Raw genomic sequence first — 19,278 nt, forward strand, 5'->3', positions numbered from 1 at the left:
AAACGAAACAAAACCAAACCCCACGGCACTACAGCCCTTGAAGGGCCTTGGCCTACCAAGCGACCGCTGCTCAGCCCGAAGGCCTGCAGATTATGAGATGTCGTGTGGTCAGTACGACAAATCCTCTCGGCCGTTATTCTTGGCTTTCTAGACCGGAGCCGCCATCTCACCGCCAGATAGCTCCTCAATTCTAATCACATAGGCTGAGTGGACCTCGAACCAGCCCTCAGGTCTAGGTAAAAATCCCTGACCTGGCCGGGAATCGAACCGGGGGCCTCCGGGTAAGAGGCATGCACGCTACCCCTACACCACGGGGCTGGCAAAAATTCCTACAACTAAGTAGTATTGTAGTGTAGTGGTAGCTTATATTAATTATCTTGTTGTTGTGTGATCTTTGTGAACTATCCTGGACAACATTTCTTTCCTTTCATTTTTATTTTGCACAGAATAAGTTATATTATTTTTCCTTTTCTTCCCATTATTCCGTAAATAATGGCTAAGGATTGCAAGTGCAGGAACTGTGGGTGTGGCCAGGCATTACAGAGTATGAGGGAGGAGTTTGAGAGTTTGAGGGAGATAATTAGGATTCACTCAGAGGACAGGAAGGAAAGTAGGCCTCACTCAAGTAATGTACAGGATACAGTAGGTATAAAGGAGGGATGGGAAGGAAATGGGGGAATTGTAGAAGACAGGTGGTCTAATGTTTTAAGGGGAAGGAAATTGCAGGCTAAGGGCTCTGGTCAGAATCAGCATTCAGGACAGGTGTCTGTGAGAAATCGGTACGAGTCACTGCAGGTAGAACAACCAAGGGAAGATGAGGAACAGGGAACTGTTGCTGAGATGTGTGGAAGTAGGAGGAAGGGAAAAGGTAGGAAAGGGAAATGTAGTGTAGTGGAAAGGAAAAGGCAGGTGTAACAGGGTCATGGGAGGGAGAAAAGGGAGGAGGAAGTAGCTTGTTCAGCAGTGAGAGAAGATAGGGCTGACCAGGAGCGGTGGGGATCAAATGAGATGGGTAGGGTTGAGGCTGTGTTCATGGGGGATTCCATTGTTAGACTTGTGGGGAAAGTGTGTGGAGGAAAGGGAATCAGAGTAGAGTGTTATCCAGAAATTAGGTTGAGGCAGATGTTGAGGAAAGTAGAAGAGAAGGAAGAGAGAAAGGAGAAGGTGGTAGTGTTTCACGTTGGTACTAACAACGTAAGACAAGTAGTTGTAAGTATCAACATAGTTGGGGATGTTTGGGATCTGGTAAATGGAGCACGGATGAAGTTTAAGGAAACGGAGATTGTTATCAGTGTAATACTGTGTAAGAGGGATACTGACTGGAAGGTGATTGCGGATTTAAATGAGACTATGGAGTGGGTATGTGGGAAACTGGGAGTGAGATTTCTAGATCCTAATTGGTGGGTAGGAGACAGGGATCTGCACTCAGATGGCCTTCACTTAAACCGCAGTGGTGCGTGTAAGTTAGGAAATTTGTCTAGAAGGGCTATAGTCAGGTACATTCAGGGGAAACGGGGTGGCCTAGGGAGCGGTGTTAAGGGAATAGGGAACTGGATATCAAGTGGGATGACATAAAAATGTTAGTGCTCAAACATAGAAGTATTGTAAACAAAGGAACAAAATTAAGTAATTTATTAGATATATATTTACCAGGTATTGTAATAGTTGAATCATGGCTGAGAAATGATATAATGGATGCAGAAATATTCTCACGAACTGGAGTGTGTATTGTAGAGATAGGATAGGAATGGTAGGAGGGGGAGTATTCATTCTGGTGAAAGAAGAATTTGTAAGGTACGAAAAAGTTAAGAATGAAAATCATGAATTTCTGGGTGTAAGGCTCATCTCTAAAGATAACTTGATGTCTTTGGAGTGTACAGAATGGGAAAGAATTATTTGATAAGATAATCAGCTATGTTGGAAATGATGTGGAAAGGAATGTGATAGTAGCAGGTGATCTCAATTTACCAAATGTCAATTGGGAAGGTAATGCGAATGACAGGAAGCATGACCAACAAATGGCAAATAAGTTAATATGGGAAGGGCAGCTGATTCAGAAAGTGATGAAACCAACTAGAGGGAAGAATATTTTGGATGTGGTGCTGGTAAAACCAGATGAGCTCTATAGAGAAACTGAAGTAATAGATGGTATTAGTGATCACGAAGCTGTTTTTATCGTAGTTAAAAATAAATGTGAAAGAAAGGAAGGTATTAAAATTAGGACTATTTGGCAGTAGGCTACCATATGGCTGATAAAACGGGCATGAAGAAGTTTTTAAAAAGTAACTCTGATTGCTGGAAAATGATAAATAAAAATGTAAACAGACTCTGGGATGGGTTTAAAGCAATTGTTGAGGAATGTGAAAATAGGTTTGTACCTTTAAAGGTGGAAAGGAATGGTAAAGATCCACTATATTATAACAGAGAAGTAAAGAGACTAAGAAGGTGGTGCAGCTTGGAAAGAAATAGAGTTAGACATGGCTATGGAATTAAGGAGAAATTGAAGGAACTTACTAGGAAATTGAATCTAGCAAAGAAGTCAGCTAAGGATAACATGATGGCAAGCATAATTGGTGGTCATACAAATTTTAGTGAAAAATCGAAGAGTATGTATAGGTATTTTAAGGCAGAAACAGCTTCAAAGAAGGACATTCCAGGAATCAGTGATGAAGAAGGAGAGTGTGTATGCGAGGATCTTTAAAAGGCAGAAGTATTTAGTCAGCAGTATGTAAAGATTGTTGGTTACAAGGATAATGTCCAGATAGGGGAGGTGAGTAATACTAAAGAAGTATTAAAGTTTACCTATGAAAACAATATTTACAGTAAGATACAAAAGTTGAAGACTAGAAAAGCAGCTGGAATTGATCAGATTTCTGGGGATATACTAAAGGCAATGGGTTGGGATATAGTACCATATCTGAAATACTTATTTGATTATTGTTTGGTTGAAGGAGCTCTGCCAAATGAATGGAGAATTGCTATAGTATAGTATAGTTGCTGTAGGGTGATAGACATAAAGCTGAAAATTACAGGCCGGTCAGTTTGACATGCATTGCATGTAAGCTTTGGGAAAGCATTCTTTCTGATTATATTAGACATGTTTGCAAAATTAATAACTGGTTGGACAGAAGGCACTTTGGGTTTAGGAAAGGTTATTCCCCTGAAGCTCAGCTTGTAGGATTTCAGCAAGGTATAGCAGATATCCTGGATTCAGGAGGCCAAATGGACTGCATTGCGATTGACCTATCTAAAGCATTTGATAGGGTAGATCATGGAAGACTACTAGCAAAAATGAGTACTATTGGACTAGAAAAAAGAGTGACTGAATGTGTGGGTATATTTGTAGAAAATAGAACTCAGAGAATTAGAGTAGGTGAAGCTTTGTCTGACCCTGTAATAATTAAGAGGGTAATTCCTCAAGGCAGTATTATTGGACCTTTATGTTTTCTTATATATATATCAATGAAATGTGTAAAGTAGTGGAATCAGAGATAAGGCTGTTTGCAGATGATGTTATTCTGTACAGAGTAATAAAGAAGTTAGAAGTTTGTGAGCGGATGCAGGGTGGCCTCGATAGTGTTGTGAGATGGACGGTGGGCAATGGTATGATGATAAAAGGGGTTGAAAGTCAGGTTGTGAGTTTCACAAATGGGAAAAGTCCTCTCAGTTTTAATTACTGCGTTGATGGGGTGAAAGTTCCTTTTGGTGATCATTGTAAGTACCTAGGTGTTAATACAAGAAAAGAACTTCTTTGGGTTAATCACATAAATATGGTTGTTATTAAAGGGTACAGATCTGTGCACATGGTTATGCGGGTATTTAGGGTTTGTAGTAAGTGTCTAAAGGAGAGGGCATATAAGTCTCTGGTAAGATCCCAACTAGAGTATGGTTCCAGTGTATGGGACCCTCACCAGGATTACTTGATACAAGAACTGGAAAAACTCCAAAGAAAAGCAGCTCGATTTGTTCTGGGTGATTTTCAACAACAGAGTAGCAAAGTTTGGGCTGGGAACATTTGGGGAAAAAGGAGACAATCTGCTCGATTAAGTGGTATGTTCCGAGCTGTCAGTGGAGAGATGGCGTGGGAGGACATCAGTTGACGAATAAGTTTGAGTGGTTTCTTTAAAAGTAGGAAAGATCACAATATGAAGATAAAGTTGAAATTCAAGAGGGCAAATTGGGGCAAACATTCATTTATAGGAAGGGGAGTTAGGGATTGGAATAACTTACCAAGGGAGATCTTCAATAATTTTCCATTTCTTTGCGATCATTTAAGAAAAGGCTAGGAAAACAACAGGTAGGAAATCTGCCACCTGCCCACAGTTCCTTCCCCTACGACCCCTACTCGCTCTTACCTCTTACACCAGTGCCTAATGCTCCACCCACAGTTCTTTCCCCTACGTCTTTTACTCGCCCTACACCACACCTGCCACATGCACATAACACAAACAGCAGAAAAAGAATAACAAATAGTCTCAGTACTGCAAAAATAACAGCTACGCACTAAAGCGTGAATAAAGAAGTAAGTGAAATTCCAAACACAAGAATTTCTCATAACAACTACAAACAACACACTCATAATATTCTTTTGTTACAGACACATTCATCCACAAATGTTGCAGTAAAACAATACACCAGCAACTAAGTATCATTTATTAGTGTCCCTTTTAACCACGCTTCACTAACTAACAGATCAGTGTAAAAATAGGCTGACTCAAACCAGGTGAGGGTCAGTGAGGACTACTAGTATGATGTTTCCAGCAGACCACAAACCTTCAATGCAGAATTTTTTAATAATGTAGTGGTTCTCAACTAAACTGAAAGTACCATGAAGGAGATATAGATCACAAGTTTAATCCTCTAACATCATTAATTCCAAACAGGACATTTATACTTAGAAAAATAACTTAGCACTAAATAGTTTTAGTAAAAACGGGAAATTAACGAGATTTTTAGCCAAATCTTAAAGATGTTTAGAACATTACTATGACTTGGACATCAGTATAATGTGATCAATATCTAGTCCATCATAGCTATATTTTAATTTGTTAATTCTTTTTAATTATGTGTTAACTAGTGGTAATATTTTAATGGTGTAAAACAATTTTAACGAACAAATTAATTATAAGAAGGTTCCATATAAAGACTTAACCTTTGAGAAATTTGTTCAATTGAGGTTGAAGATGCTCAGTATACCGAGCGAAACATGTCCCTGTTAGTGTTATATTGTAATAAAGTGTCCTTCTAGAGACAATAAACACTTTTATGTATTGAATTAGGTGGAGAATAAAAACAAGAATTGTAACAATTAGTATTTAGTTCAATACAGATAAAAAACATGAAAATAGTTTTATCCAATATGTGGTATATTTCAAGCTGTCAGTGGAGAGTTCGCGTTGAATGACATAAGTAGATGAATAAACTTGAGTGGAGCCTTTAAAAGTAGAAAAGATCATAATATGAAGATAAAGTTGGAATGCAAGAGGACAAATTGAAGCAGATATTCATTTATAGGATGACGAGTAAGGGATTTTAATAAATTAACAAGGGAAATTTGTGATAAATATCCAAGTTCTTTGAAAAACATTTAAGGAAAAGCTAGGTACACAATATATAGGGTATCTGCCTCCTGGGCAACAGTCCTGTATTCAGGTCATTGATTGATTGATTGGCTTATTTGGTAGGATGTTCTTGATGGAAGAAACAGGCTATGCAATACATTTCAAATATATTTTTTTCTTCCAAATATATATATTTATTTTAGAGATGGCTTTTCCTGCACTGTCACAGATAGGTCTTATGGTGACAGTGGAATAGGAAAGGGATAGGTGTGGTTAGGAGGTGGCAATGACCTTAATTAAGGTACAGCCCCTGAATTTGTCTGGTATGAAAATGGAAAACCATGGAAAACCATCTTCAGGGCTGCCGATAGTGAGGTTCGAATACAGTATTTTCCGAATTGAAGCTCACAGCTGCGTGCCTCTAACCCCGTAGCCTACTCATTCAGTAGGATTTGTTTTATCTGCTACATTATCTTGCCTGTTCATTATTTGCTCTTTGAAAGAAATCTCTGAATCAGGTTTTTAAAATATTTTTATATATACTTGCTATATTGTGTATCTATGGATGATCAGACCAGTGTTTCATGAAGTGTTTGATGTTTGTTATGATTTTGGTTATTATGAATGGCTTCCATATGAAAATCTGAAATTCCCTGAGTTCACCTTCATGAATTATTGGGGTTTGACTCCTTAGGGAGACAAAGAATGCATTGTACAGTGAAACTTCGGAATGCGAGTAACTTGGTCTACGAGTGTTTTGCAAGATGAGCGAACATTTTAAATAATTTGTAACTTGATAAGCAAGTGAGGTTCCGCAATAAGAGTGTCATGCATCCTACGTTTTCCCCTCCCCTGTTCGTTTCTTGAATGGATGAACGAGGTCTTTGGTCCTGTAGTGAAGAAATACCTTTCAGAAAATAATCTGCTGCTCAAAGTCTTGCTGGTTATGGACAATGCTCCTGCTCATCCTCCAGGCCTTGAGGTTTGAGGACGACTTACTGGATTAATTCAAGTTCGTTAAGGTTAAGTTCCCTCCTCCCAACGCTACTCCACTTTTCCAGCCTATGGATCAGCAAGTCATTTCGAACTTCAAGAAGCTAAACACCAAAGCACTATTTCAGCGATGCTTCGAAGTGACCGAAGGAACAAACCTTACCCTCCAAAAGTTTGGGATAAATCCTTTCCCCATAGTGAACTGCCTGCAGATCATCGATAAAGCCTGGGATGGAGGCACCAAGAGAACTCTACTTCCGCTAGGGGAAAGCTGTGGCCTGACTGTGTTCTTAGATGTGACTTTGAGGGGATTGTTGTTGACAATGAGCCGCCGATTGTTGATGAAATTGTGTCCTTAGGGAAGACTATGCGGCTGGAGGTGAATGTTGTGGACATTCAAGAGCTGGTGGAAGAACATAGCCAGGAACTGACCACCAACGAACTGATGGACCTGCATCGCGAACAACAGGAGGAGGCTATGGAGATCTCGTCCGGGGAAGAGAAGGAGGAAAAGTCAATGGAATCTCTCACTTCAACTGAGATTCCGGATGTGGGAAACGGTGTAAAATTTTGTAGAAAAACACCACTGGAATAAGTTCATAGCAGTGCGAGTGATAAATCAGTTCAGTGACAATGCAATGTCACATTTTCGTGAAATCCTAAAAAAAGAGGCAAAAGCAACAGTCATTGGACAGGTTCCTCGTTATAGTTGCACGAAAATGAAACAATTCCAGTGAGCCACCAGGTAGCAGTGATTCCGTTAGTGAAATTCGTGCTACACAGTAACTCTTCTCGTGTCATCTCTCGTCTCCCTCACACCAACAATGATTCTATTGTAGGGAAAAGTGCACTTTAATTTGTTTTACGTTATATTTTGTTTTAGAAATGGTATGTGAATACATATTTTTGTGTTGTGGACGAATCATCTGCGTTTCAATTGTTTCTTATGGGAAAACTTGCTTTGATATACGAGCGCTTTGGATTACAAGCATGTTGCTGGAACGAATTATGCTTGCAATCCAAGGTTCCACTGTATTTATCAGATTTTGTACTCAGCAAAATATTAATGAAAATTGATTTTATTTACTCTTTGTGTTATAGTGTAATCTTTGTGAAGATTCATCTTGTTTTCAGTGCACCACTTTTCCTTTCAGTTCATTGAGAACATTATTCTTTGTGTCTTGTCTGCCACATTGTTATATTGTAGTATTATTCTTGTTGCTTATGAACTACAGGAAACAGCATAATTTGAGATAGTGTTCAGATAGTATTCTAATGTAATATTTTTCTCTGTTTTAGGCTGAACTCAAAAACAATTTTGACATTCAAGCCAGAGAATGCCAACTATTACTGCGTCAGAATGAAGAGTTGAGGCAAGATGTATTTAAAGCCAACTCCATCATATGTAATGTTCGGGGTCAGTTTGATGATGTGTGCCGTGAGGTAGGTTAAACAAGGTATTGTCCTCCTGTAACTTAGTAAATAAAGCTTTGAAGTACTTTGAAATATATTTAGTGCAGATTTTCATGGGAGGGGCTGATGACCTCTATGTTTGGCCTTATAAAACAACAATCCTTGTCATTTTCTTGGGACATTTTGATGAGTGAGAAGAAGGTTATTATAATGTCTGAAACCAAGCTTTTCTAATTCATCTGTGTGAAGTCTGTTACGTTTTTCAATCTGTTAAGAATTCTGGTTTTTTTGGTTTTCTTTTTTGTTTGCCTTATAATGCTACTAAGGGAGGAGGTGGCACTGGTCAAGACATAGGTAGCTGATAAACTGCCACAATTCCTTGTCTTTGACATGATCTATGTCCATATAAGGTCAAGATTTCCATCTTCAGTTCTTCTTCTCCATGCTCTCATATGCTGGACTTCATCACTTCAGCATCATTTGTATCTTGAATCCTAGCAATAATTTCCTTTCCTTCTTTTACCAGCAATTACTGTCTATCTGTTACTTTTTCTGACACACTCTTCAATCAGTCTCTACAAGTTTCAACTACTGTACCTCAGCATATATTCTGAAATCTTTTTGCTCATAGGTGTCACTCCTCTCCTCTGAACCATGTTATCTTTCCACAGTGGAGAGGCTTGTGCATCCTAAAGAAGCCGGTAGCTGAGCCATAGGTTCAACCACATTGGATAGGTATTTGTCGAGAGACCTGACTAACAAATAGTTAATCAAAAGTGGGGTAGCATCCTTTCAGAAGTTGTGAAGTTGGGAGTCTGGTTATTGACTGATATGGTCTCGTAATAATACTTTACATGGCTTAGCTGTAAAGTAAAGGTGGACCAATTTCTGTACCATTGTAAATTGTCAGAACAGAATTAAGATGACATTTATCATGTATAATTACTTAGCTATGTTGATACTGCTACACGTCTAAAAGCAACTGCCCTTGGTTGTTGGTGTCTAGTTATCTTAATGTCTCTCAAATACTCTTGTATTTTTCTAATAATGGATGAACAATTGAATTTCTTAGGTTGATCTTCCTGAAGCTGAATAATATTAATGAATAATATTAACAATATCTGGTACTCCAGGTATTGTTTGGTGAACATTAAGGAAATCAGGATCTATATTCCATAATGCTTGATTTGCAGTACTTGCATTCATATTTCGGATCTTTTCATCTATTGATATAGGACCGCCTTGTTTTTACTTCAAATTTTCTATCTTATGCTGCTTTTCAATCACAGACATTGCAAGACTTGTATTCATTCGTTGTTTAATTTTACATTCTTCAATTCTCTTTCCAGTGTCTTTACAGAGTCTCTTTTCTCTACTGTCTTCACAGAATCATCTATTTTCTTCTCTAGTGCATTTGTGCAATTATCCACTTCTTTCTTGAGGGTCTTCATGGTCATGTTTTTGTAGTTTATTTGTTCCTTGTTTTCATCTAACAAGATTTTATTCTCTCCAAACTTGTCGATAACACAGTAAAATATCACCGTAAAATTTTTTTCGACATCTCAGAAATGTACTTAATGGAAATTCTAAGTTCCCATGAAGGGAATTAGATTCTTTTCCACCAATAGAGCATATCAAAAATCAGATCAAAATTAGATGGATGGCTTTTCCGGCGTTTGCTCTATTAACCAGCGTTTCGTCTTAGGTCTGACACTAGACTCTTCAGAGTGGGATGTGTCAGACCCTACCCACTGACGCTGGGGTGTATGCAGGTGAACTTATCAGAAGCTTATTTATGAAGCACAGTCTGATAACTGCATACGGGAGATAAAACTCCACAATGAAATTAATGCCCGCCTAGCAAAATAGCGAAATTTTGTTGTATTAAAATAAGTTTATGCTTAAGAACTCGCCTGTTGTTATATCCCTTTCAGACCGAGTACGCACAATTGTGCGGGTTCGTATTTTGTTTATCCCTGACCGTATTTTATGTTTTTTTTCGGCGCTAGACCGGACTGCAGTGATTGTGCGGGACACGTGGCGTCTATTTCAATTGTTTTTAGTATGCGCTTGACCACCAGGGCGAAGGAAGAAGAGTTTAAAAAGCACAGTTGATCGGCGAGATGGCGAGAAGCAGTAGTGCCAAAAGTAAGCATTTATTTATTGCGTTTATTAATCTAGAAGCTTTACTGAATACCGGAATATATTCAATGAAGTGTGTACATTGGTTAGTGAACGTAAATTTTGAAGATACATCATCGTATGTGATACAACGAGGTTTTGAATTTTGATACGCACAATTGTATGGGTCCTTTTTTTTGGATGTTGGTTTTTATTTTGTAAAATAAACTATCAATATGTGTATTACGGAGCATTTTAGTTAGTTTTTGACATACAAACAAAAATTCACGCCTTCAGTTTTCTTTCAGGTCTGAAAGGGATATACATTGAAGGACCTACATTACTTCAGTATGACATGCGACATAGATCTGTACAAATCAAGTTGAAGAAAGAAAAAAAAAAGTGTTTATTTTGAAAGGAGATTCCAAATAGCAACTTCTATGTCTAACATCTTCAGGTTTTGAGATATAAAATTCCCATTAAAATAATTCAACCACTTTTTTGTCCCCCCGCCCCAACTAAGTGGGTTTTCCGAGAACCAAAAATACTTCTTTCTTTATTTTTAAAGGAGATATCAAATACCAATTTTCATGTCTGTAACTTCTTCAGCCTCCTCTGCGAACCATGTGACCTTGCCGCGGTGGGGAGGCTTGCGTGTCCCAATGATGCAGATAGCCGAGCCGCAGGTGCAACCATATCGGATGGGTATCTGTTGAGAGACCAGACTAACGAATGGTTCATCGAAAGGGGGGGTAGCAGCATTTCGGTAGTTGCAAGGGCGGCAGTCTAGATGATTGACTGATACGGCCTTGTAATAATACTCAACATGGCTTAGCTGTGTTGATACTGCTACACGGCTGAAAGCAACGGGAAACTACAGCCGTAACTACCTCCCGAGGATATGCAGCTCTCTCTGTATGAATGATTTACTGATGATGGCTTCCTCCCGGGTAAAATATTCCGGAGGTAAACTAGTCCCCCATTCGGATCTCCGGGTGGGGACTACACGAGAGGGGGCGATCATCAGGAAGAAGGATACTGACATTCTGCGAGTCAGAGCGTGGAATGTTAGAAGTTTGAATCGTTGTGGTAGGTTAGAGAATCTGAAAAGGGAGATGGATAGACTAAAGTTAGATGTAGTTGGTATAAGTGAAGTACGTTGGCAGGAAGAAGAAGATTTTTGGTGAGGCGACTACCGAATTATCAACACGAAATCAAACAGGGGAAATGCAGGAGTTGGTTTAATAATGAATAAGAAAACAGGGCAGCGGATAAGCTACTACGACCAGCATAGTGAAAGAATTATTGTTGTCAAGATAGACACCAAACCAATGCCCACCACAATAGTGCAGGTCTATATGCCTACTAGTTCAGCGGATGATGAAGAAATCGAAAGAATATATGAGGAGATAGAAGATTTAATTCAATATGTAAAAGGTGATGAGAATCTAATTGTGATGGGAGACTGGAATGCAGTGGTAGGCCAAGGAAGAGAAGGTAGTACAGTAGGAGAATTCGGATTGGGACAAAGGAACGAAAGAGGAAGTCGTCTGGTTGAATTCTGCACTGATCATAATTTAGTCCTTGCCAATACTTGGTTCAAACACCACAAACGACGGCTGTATACGTGGACGAGACCTGGAGACACTGGAAGGTATCAAATAGACTTCATTATGATTAGGCAGAGATTCAGAAACCAGGTGTTGGATTGCAAAACTTTCCCAGGAGCAGACGTGGACTCTGACCACAACTTGTTGGTCATGAAATGCCATCTGAAGTTGAAGAAATTGAAGAAAGGAAAGAATGCCAAAAAATGGGATCTAGACAAGTTGAAAGAAAAGAGTGTGAGAGATTGTTTCAAGGAACATGTTGCACAAGGACTAAATGAAAAGGCTGAAGGAAACACAATAGAGGAAGAGTGGAGAGTCATGAAAAATGAAGTCAGTAGGGCGGCTGAAGAAATGTTAGGAAGGAAGAAAAGATCAACTAAGAATCAGTGGATAACTCAGGAGATACTAGACCTGATTGATGAACGACGAAAATACAAGAATGCTAGAAATGAAGAGGGCAGAAAAGAATACAGGCGATTAAAGAATGAAGTGGATAGAAAGTGCAAGGTAGCTAAGGAAGAATGGCTGAAGGAGAAGTGCAAGGATGTCGAAGACTGTATGGTCTTGGGAAAGGTAGAGGCTGCATACAGGAAAATCAAGGAAACCTTTGGAGAAAGGAAATCTAGGTGCATGAATATTAAGACCTCAGATGGAAAGCCACTTCTAGGGAAAGAAGACAAAGCAGAAAGACGGCAGGAGCATATCCAACAGTTGTATCAAGGTAACGATGTAGATAATTTGGTTCTGGAACATGAAGAGGCTGTTGATGCTGATGAAATGGGAGACCCAGTTTTGAGGTCAGAGTTTGACAGAGCTGTGAGTGACCTAAATAGGAACAAGGCACCTGGAATTGATGATATTCCCTCTGAACTACTGACTGCCTTAGGAGAAACCAGCATGGTAAGGTTATTTCATTTAGTGTGCAGGATGTATGAGACAGGAGAAGTCCCATCCGATTTTCGGCAGAATGTTGTTATACCTATTCCCAAGAAAGCCGGTGCTGACAGGTGTGAAAACTACCGCACCATTAGTTTAGTATCTCATGCCTGCAAAATTTTAACACGTATTATTTACAGAAGAATGGAAAAACAAGTTGAAGCTGAGTTGGGAGAAGATCAATTTGGCTTCAGGAGAAATGTAGGAACACGTGAAGCAATCCTGACTTTACGTCTGATCTGAGAGGATCGAATCAAGAAGGACAAGCCCACGTACATGGCATTCGTAGATCTAGAAAAGACATTCGATAATGTTGATTGGAACAAGCTATTTATGATTCTGAGGATGATAGGGATCAGATACCGAGAACGAAGAATTATATACAACCTGTATAAAAATCAGTCTGCAGTGATAAGAATCGAGGGCTTTGAAAAAGAAGCAGCAATCCAGAAAGGAGTGAGGCAAGGCTGCAGTTTGTCCCCTCTCCTTTTCAATGTTTACATAGAACAGGCAGTAAAGGAAATCAAAGAGAAATTTGGAAAGGGAATCACAGTCCAAGGAGAGGAAATCAAAACCTTGAGATTTGCCGATGATATTGTTATTTTATCTGAGACTGCAGAAGATCTCGAGAAGTTGCTGAATGGTATGGATGAAGTCTTGGATAAGGAGTACAAGATGAAAATAAATAAGTCCAAAACAAAAGTAATGGAGTGCAGTCGAACGAAGGCAGCTGATGTAGGAAATATTAGATTAGGAAACAAAGTCTTAAAGGAAGTAGATGAATATTGTTACTTGGGTAGTAAAGTAACTAATGATGGCAGAAGTAAGGAGGACATAAAATGCAGACTAGCACAAGCAAGGAAGAGCTTTCTTAAGAAAAGAAATTTGCTCACTTCAAACATTGATATCGGAATTAGAAAGATGTTTTTGAAGACTCGTGTGGAGCGTGGCATTGTATGGAAGTGAAACATGGACGATAACTAGCTCAGAAAGAAAGAGAATAGAAGCTTTTGAAATGTGTTACAGAAGAATGCTGAAGGTGATATGGATAGATCGAATCACGAATGAAGAGATACTGAATCGAATTGGTGAGAGGAGATCGATTTGGCTAAATTTGAAGAGAAGAAGAGATAGAATGATAGGACACATCTTAAGACACCCAGGACTTGTTCAGTTGGTTTTTGAAGGAAGTGTAGGTGGTAAGAACGGTAGGGGTAGACCAAGGTATGAATATGAAAAACAGATTAGAGCAGATGTAGGATGCAATAGTTACGTAGAAATGAAAAGGTTAGCACAGGATAGGGTGGCATGGAGGGCTGCATCAAACCAGTCTATGGACTGATGACTCAGACACAACACACAACTTCTTCAGTTCTTGAGATAAAAGTATCCTCATGAAGACAATTCAACTCCTCCTTTTTCATTTTTCATCCCCGTTAAGTGGCCTTTCCAAAAATAAAACAAAGTTATGTGCCTTTATTTTAAAAGGGGATTCCAAATACCAGTTTTCACGTCTGTAACATGTTGTTAAGTTTTTGAGATATACTCATTTTGAAAATGTACCCACTTTTTCAATTCTTTTCTTACTGCATATCAGATAGTTGTCTCTATCAGCAAAAAATCCATGGAATACCCTCACATTCCTGACAGATTTCCTGAATTGAAAGTCAGTTATGATATGGTCTATTATGGATCTGGTGCTCCTACCCTCCCATGTTTAGTGGTGAACAGCCTTATGTTTGAAGAATGTATTTGTAACTGCTAATCCCATACTAGCACAGAAGTCCAGCAAACACTTCCCATCCCTATTAGCTTCCATATCTTCCCCACTTTTACCAATCACTCTTCCATATCTTTCAGTTCGATTTTCAACTCTCGCATTGAAATTGCCCATTAGCACTATTCTATCCTTACTGTTGACCCTGACTATGATGTCACTCATTGCTTCACAAAACTTGTCAAATTCATCCTTATCACATGGTGAATACACTGAGACAATTCGCATCCTAATTCCTCCAACTGCCAAATCTACCAACATCATTCGCTCATTTACATCCTTAACAGTAACTGTGTCGCGTGCAATAGTATTCCTAATGAACAGCCCATCCCCACAATCAGCCCTTCCCTTTTTTAACCCCCATCAAGTACACTTCATAATCTCCTACCTCTTCCTCATTACCTCCCCTGACCCGAATATCATTCACTCCTAACACATACAGGCACATCGCCTTTTCTGACTCAGGCAATTCTACTCTCTTTCTTCCATAAGCCGCGTTAATACTGATAGCTCCCCATCAAATTCCATTTCATTCGTCAAGTTGTTTTCAAGGAGTCCCTCGCCTGTTACTCACATAGGTCCGAGGCTTGCTTAAAACTTTCTGACCATGCTCAACAAAAAATTCTGTGAAGCAGGATGCTTCTCTTACTTACACGTAGTCCAAGTGAGGCTTTCTCCTCTAACAGTTTAGGGACCACAGTGGATTGCATAGTCATAGCCGCCAGAACACAAGGAGGGCCATAATTCAGAATATGTCCAAGATGCCCACTCCCATTCCATGGCCACTGCTGTCTCAACTCTCAGGACCACGTACTAGGCCACTCAGCTGTTGCCCATGGTTCACGAATTAGGACGTGGCTGCAGTAGGCTGCACCATGAACTATTAAAGCTAAAATTTACAGGCCAGTCCTGTAGTCACTTAAATGCGGCCAGTATCCAGTGTTCGGGAGATAGTGGGTTCGAACCCCACTGTCGGCAACCCTGAAGATGGTTTTCCGTAATTTCCCATTTTCACACCATTCAAATGCTGGGGTTGTACCTTAATTAAGGCCACGGCTGCTTCCTTCCCACTCCTAGCCCTTTGCTATCCCATCGTCACCATAAGACCTATCTGCAACAGGCCACTCAGTTTGGCATGTGTTCTATGTAGGCTTTGGGAAAGAACTTTTTCTGTTTATATTAGACAAGTTTGCAAAATTAATAACTGGTTCGATAGAAGGCAGTTCAGGTTTAGGAAATGTTATTCCACTGAAGCTCAACTTATAGGATTCTAGCAAGATATCCTAGGTATGGGAGGTCAAATGGACTGTGTCCCAATTGACCTGTCCAAGGCATTTGACAGGGTAGATCATGGGAGACTACTGGCAAAAATGAGTGCAATTGGACTAGACAAAAGAGTGGCTGAATGGGTGGCTTTATTTGTAGATAATAGAACTCAGAGAATTAGAGTAGTTGAAGCATTAACGGATCCTCTAACCATTAAGATGAGAGTTCTTCATTGCAGTATTATTTTACCTTTATGTCTCCTTATATATATATAAATGATGTGAGTAAAGAACTGGAATCAGAGGTGAGGCCCTTTGCAGATGATATTATATTGTATAGAATAATAAGTAAGATACAAGATTGTGAGCAACTGCAAAAAGACCTCAGCAGTGTTATGAGATGGACAGCAGGCAGTGGTATGATGATAAATGCGGTTAAACGTCAGGATGTGAGTTTCACTAATAGGAAAAATCATCTCAGTTTTAATTACTGTGTTGATGGAGTGGAAGTTCCTTATGGGGATGACTGTAAGTACCTAGGTGTTAATGTAAGGAAAGATCTTCATTGGGGTAATCACATAAACAGTATTGTAAATAAGGGTTACAGATCTCTAATGGTTATGAGGGCATTTAGGGGTTGTGGTAAGGAATTAAAGGAGAGGGCATATAAGTCTCTGGTAAGACCCCAACTAGCGTATGATTCTGATTTATGGAACCCTCACCAGGATTACTTGATTTGAGAAGTGGAAAAAATCCAAAGCGGCTGATGATGCGTAAAAAAATTAGGTAAAACATCCTGCTTAAGGTATAGTAATGATGTAACATTCTTTATGTAAAGTAATAAAAAGCATATGATGTATTGAAAAGGTGGACCCTCAAGAAACATTCTTTCAGAAAGGTATGTGTTTTTCAATATGGACCCAACGATAAGATTTATAACTTGTAATATCACAGCCAACCAGGCTAATAAATTTCTCAACAATTTCCTCAATCGTAAGGTGAAAATAGGGAAAACAACAAAGGAGATAGAATTTTTAAAGGAATGTTTGCATCACAATTTCATTCCCAATTACATTCAGTCCACACCATGGAAATTTAAACCATCCTCAAACAACAGCAAAACCCAGAACAGAATAAATAAAATCTGGTTAAAAATCGAGATTAAACTTTTGTACAAAAGGAATGCTCACCTCAATGATCAACTTTACAGAACATGTTTAAATGCTTCCCAGCAGCTGGCTCCCATAGAATGGGTCTCATTCCAAGCACATGTTTGAAGTAAATTAGAAACTTTCTAAACAACAAACAGAAGACCCTAGACAGTAAACTATCTCACCTCAAATGCCAAAATCCAAAAGAAAATGACCAACCCTTAAAAATAAAAAAAACACTAGCCTACCATTAAACAACGCTCCTCGTACAGCAAATCTATCTAATGTTCATTTTTCAGAAGCAGAATTAGACATACTCAACAAAGGCCTTATATTTAATTGGTCCTATGCTCACAAAGAAAAAGATATAACAACAATTACCGAAGTTGAGTCCAATATTGCCAAGTTCCCCAATGAACAACAAAATGACATGAGACACGAGATCAAGAAGAAACTTGCCAGTTTGGAGAATGAGATAAACAAATCCATCACACATCACTCACAGACAAAATAAAGAGTTGCAAAATAAAATAAAACACAATGATGTTATATTAAGATGGCAGCAAGAGCAGACATGGGTAAGTTTAGTGCTGCTGCAGTTTGTGTTTGTGTGGTAGTAGTCAGAGTTGTTGCGCTTTACAGTTCACTGTACTTTTCTATTCAAATTAAGGAATCAGCGTGTGTAAGTGAAAAAGCGAGCAGTTCTCCTTTTACATGGCTACTAGCAGAGAGAAACTACCACATTCCATCATTCTCTCTGTCTGGATGCGTCATTTTCCAGACTTACATGTGCCTCCCTACTCACTCTGAGCTGAACAAGCCTGGGCCTGGTCACTCAGTGATTAGGGGCTTGCTTTGCCTCTTACTACTGGCAGGAAATATTCATTTAAACCCCGGTCCCATCACTTGTGAAATGAAAACGGATCTAAACATATATTGTAAGAACGTGCAAAGCCTAAATAATAAGCTGTCTGATTGTGAACTATCCCTGCCAGACTTACGGGAAGTCGATGTGATTGAACTTAATGAAACATGGCTCTCATGGGCTAGTGACAGTGAACTACCATTCCTCAGCGCTAATTACAGCATATTTCGCCGAGATCTCACTACTCTGGGTGGTGGAGTGATGCTAGCAGTGAACAGTGTGTTACCTTGTAAACATAGGACATATCTCTAATAGATCTGCGAGTTTGTGTTGGTGGAGCTACTCTTTCCTCAATGCCCTGTACTTGTGGGATGTTACTATAGGTCAGCAAGCAGCCAATTCTGTGATCTTGAACAATGCATGGACTTGGTCATCGAAGCTCTCCCTCGTGGTGAAGTAATTTTTAAGGGATAATTTAACTTGTCTATAAAGTGGTCTTCTCTTCTACAGGAGTGTCAGCTAACAACTGTGACACATACTTCATAGACAGTTTTATTAATGGCCTCGGACTGAAACAGTTTAATACGTACCCAACCTGTGGACCCAACACCTTGGACCTCATGCTCTCCTCATTAGAAGTTAAAACTATAACCCCAGGCAGAAACCTTTTCCTCTGCAACTACCAGTCCCTCGATGCTACATTCCTCCTACCCCACCCCTCTTAATAGCCCGACAGCAATACATCCTCCTGCCCTACCTACATCTGGTGCCATGCCGACTGGCCTGGAATTTGTCGTTCTTTGGAATGCCTTCCCTGGAGCCTTCTCGAAATAACTGATATTGAATCAGCTCTTGACCTGCTGTATGACTGGCTGTAAATTGCAATTAAAGACTTTGTACCTGCCCAACGGGCTACTACCAGCAAATATCAACACTGGATATCACAAGAGACCAGACTGATACTAAATAACAAGAAGAGAGCTTGGCGCCTGTGGAAAGACTTCCCTAACCCATTCACTCACAATACCTTCATTAACATCCGCCGCCACCTGAGGTTTATGGTCAGAAACTACAAGACACATGTAGACACAGTCACTGAGAATGTCCGGAGCAATCCCAAGTGCTACTGGAGTTTCATCAACACACGGAGAAGGACGGAGCGGATTCCTGTCAGCATGGAGCACAACGATGCAACAGCAGACTGCACTGATCCCAATGAACTGTTCAACAGGTATTTCTTCTCCAACTTCTTCCCTCCCTGACAAAAACAGCTGCTCCCTCCTGTAGGTACAGTTTCAAACTGAACCCTATCAACCATAACTACCACACCAAGTGAAGCTACCGGTCCCGACACTATAGGTCTTTTTTTCTTGAAAAACACTGCCAGCATCCTTTGCGTCCCTCTCTCTAAATTATTTAACAGATGTTTCGTTGGGAGCTATTTTCCTATGGTCTGGAAACAGGCAAATATTGTCCCACTTCTCAAATCAGGCAACAAATTTAATGTTTCTTCTTACCGACCAATTTATTTTCTCCCCACACTATCCTTTATCTTTTAAAAAATTATACACCAGCATCTCCTCGCA

General features: G+C 39.5%; 1 protein-coding gene across 1 annotated transcript in view; it reads left to right on the top strand.

The window, feature by feature from the left end:
* Positions 1 to 19,278, top strand: part of LOC136863519 (spindle assembly abnormal protein 6 homolog) — a 353,838-nt gene that overhangs the window by 285,441 nt on the left and 49,119 nt on the right. Inside the window, exon 8 of the mRNA XM_068225981.1 lies at positions 7,854 to 7,997. Coding sequence (XP_068082082.1) covers positions 7,854 to 7,997 — 144 coding nt within the window. The remainder of the gene's footprint in view (positions 1 to 7,853; positions 7,998 to 19,278) is intronic.

The sequence above is a fragment of the Anabrus simplex genome, chromosome 2 (genome assembly GCF_040414725.1).
Source record: "Anabrus simplex isolate iqAnaSimp1 chromosome 2, ASM4041472v1, whole genome shotgun sequence".
NCBI classification, from domain to species: Eukaryota; Metazoa; Arthropoda; class Insecta; order Orthoptera; family Tettigoniidae; genus Anabrus; species Anabrus simplex.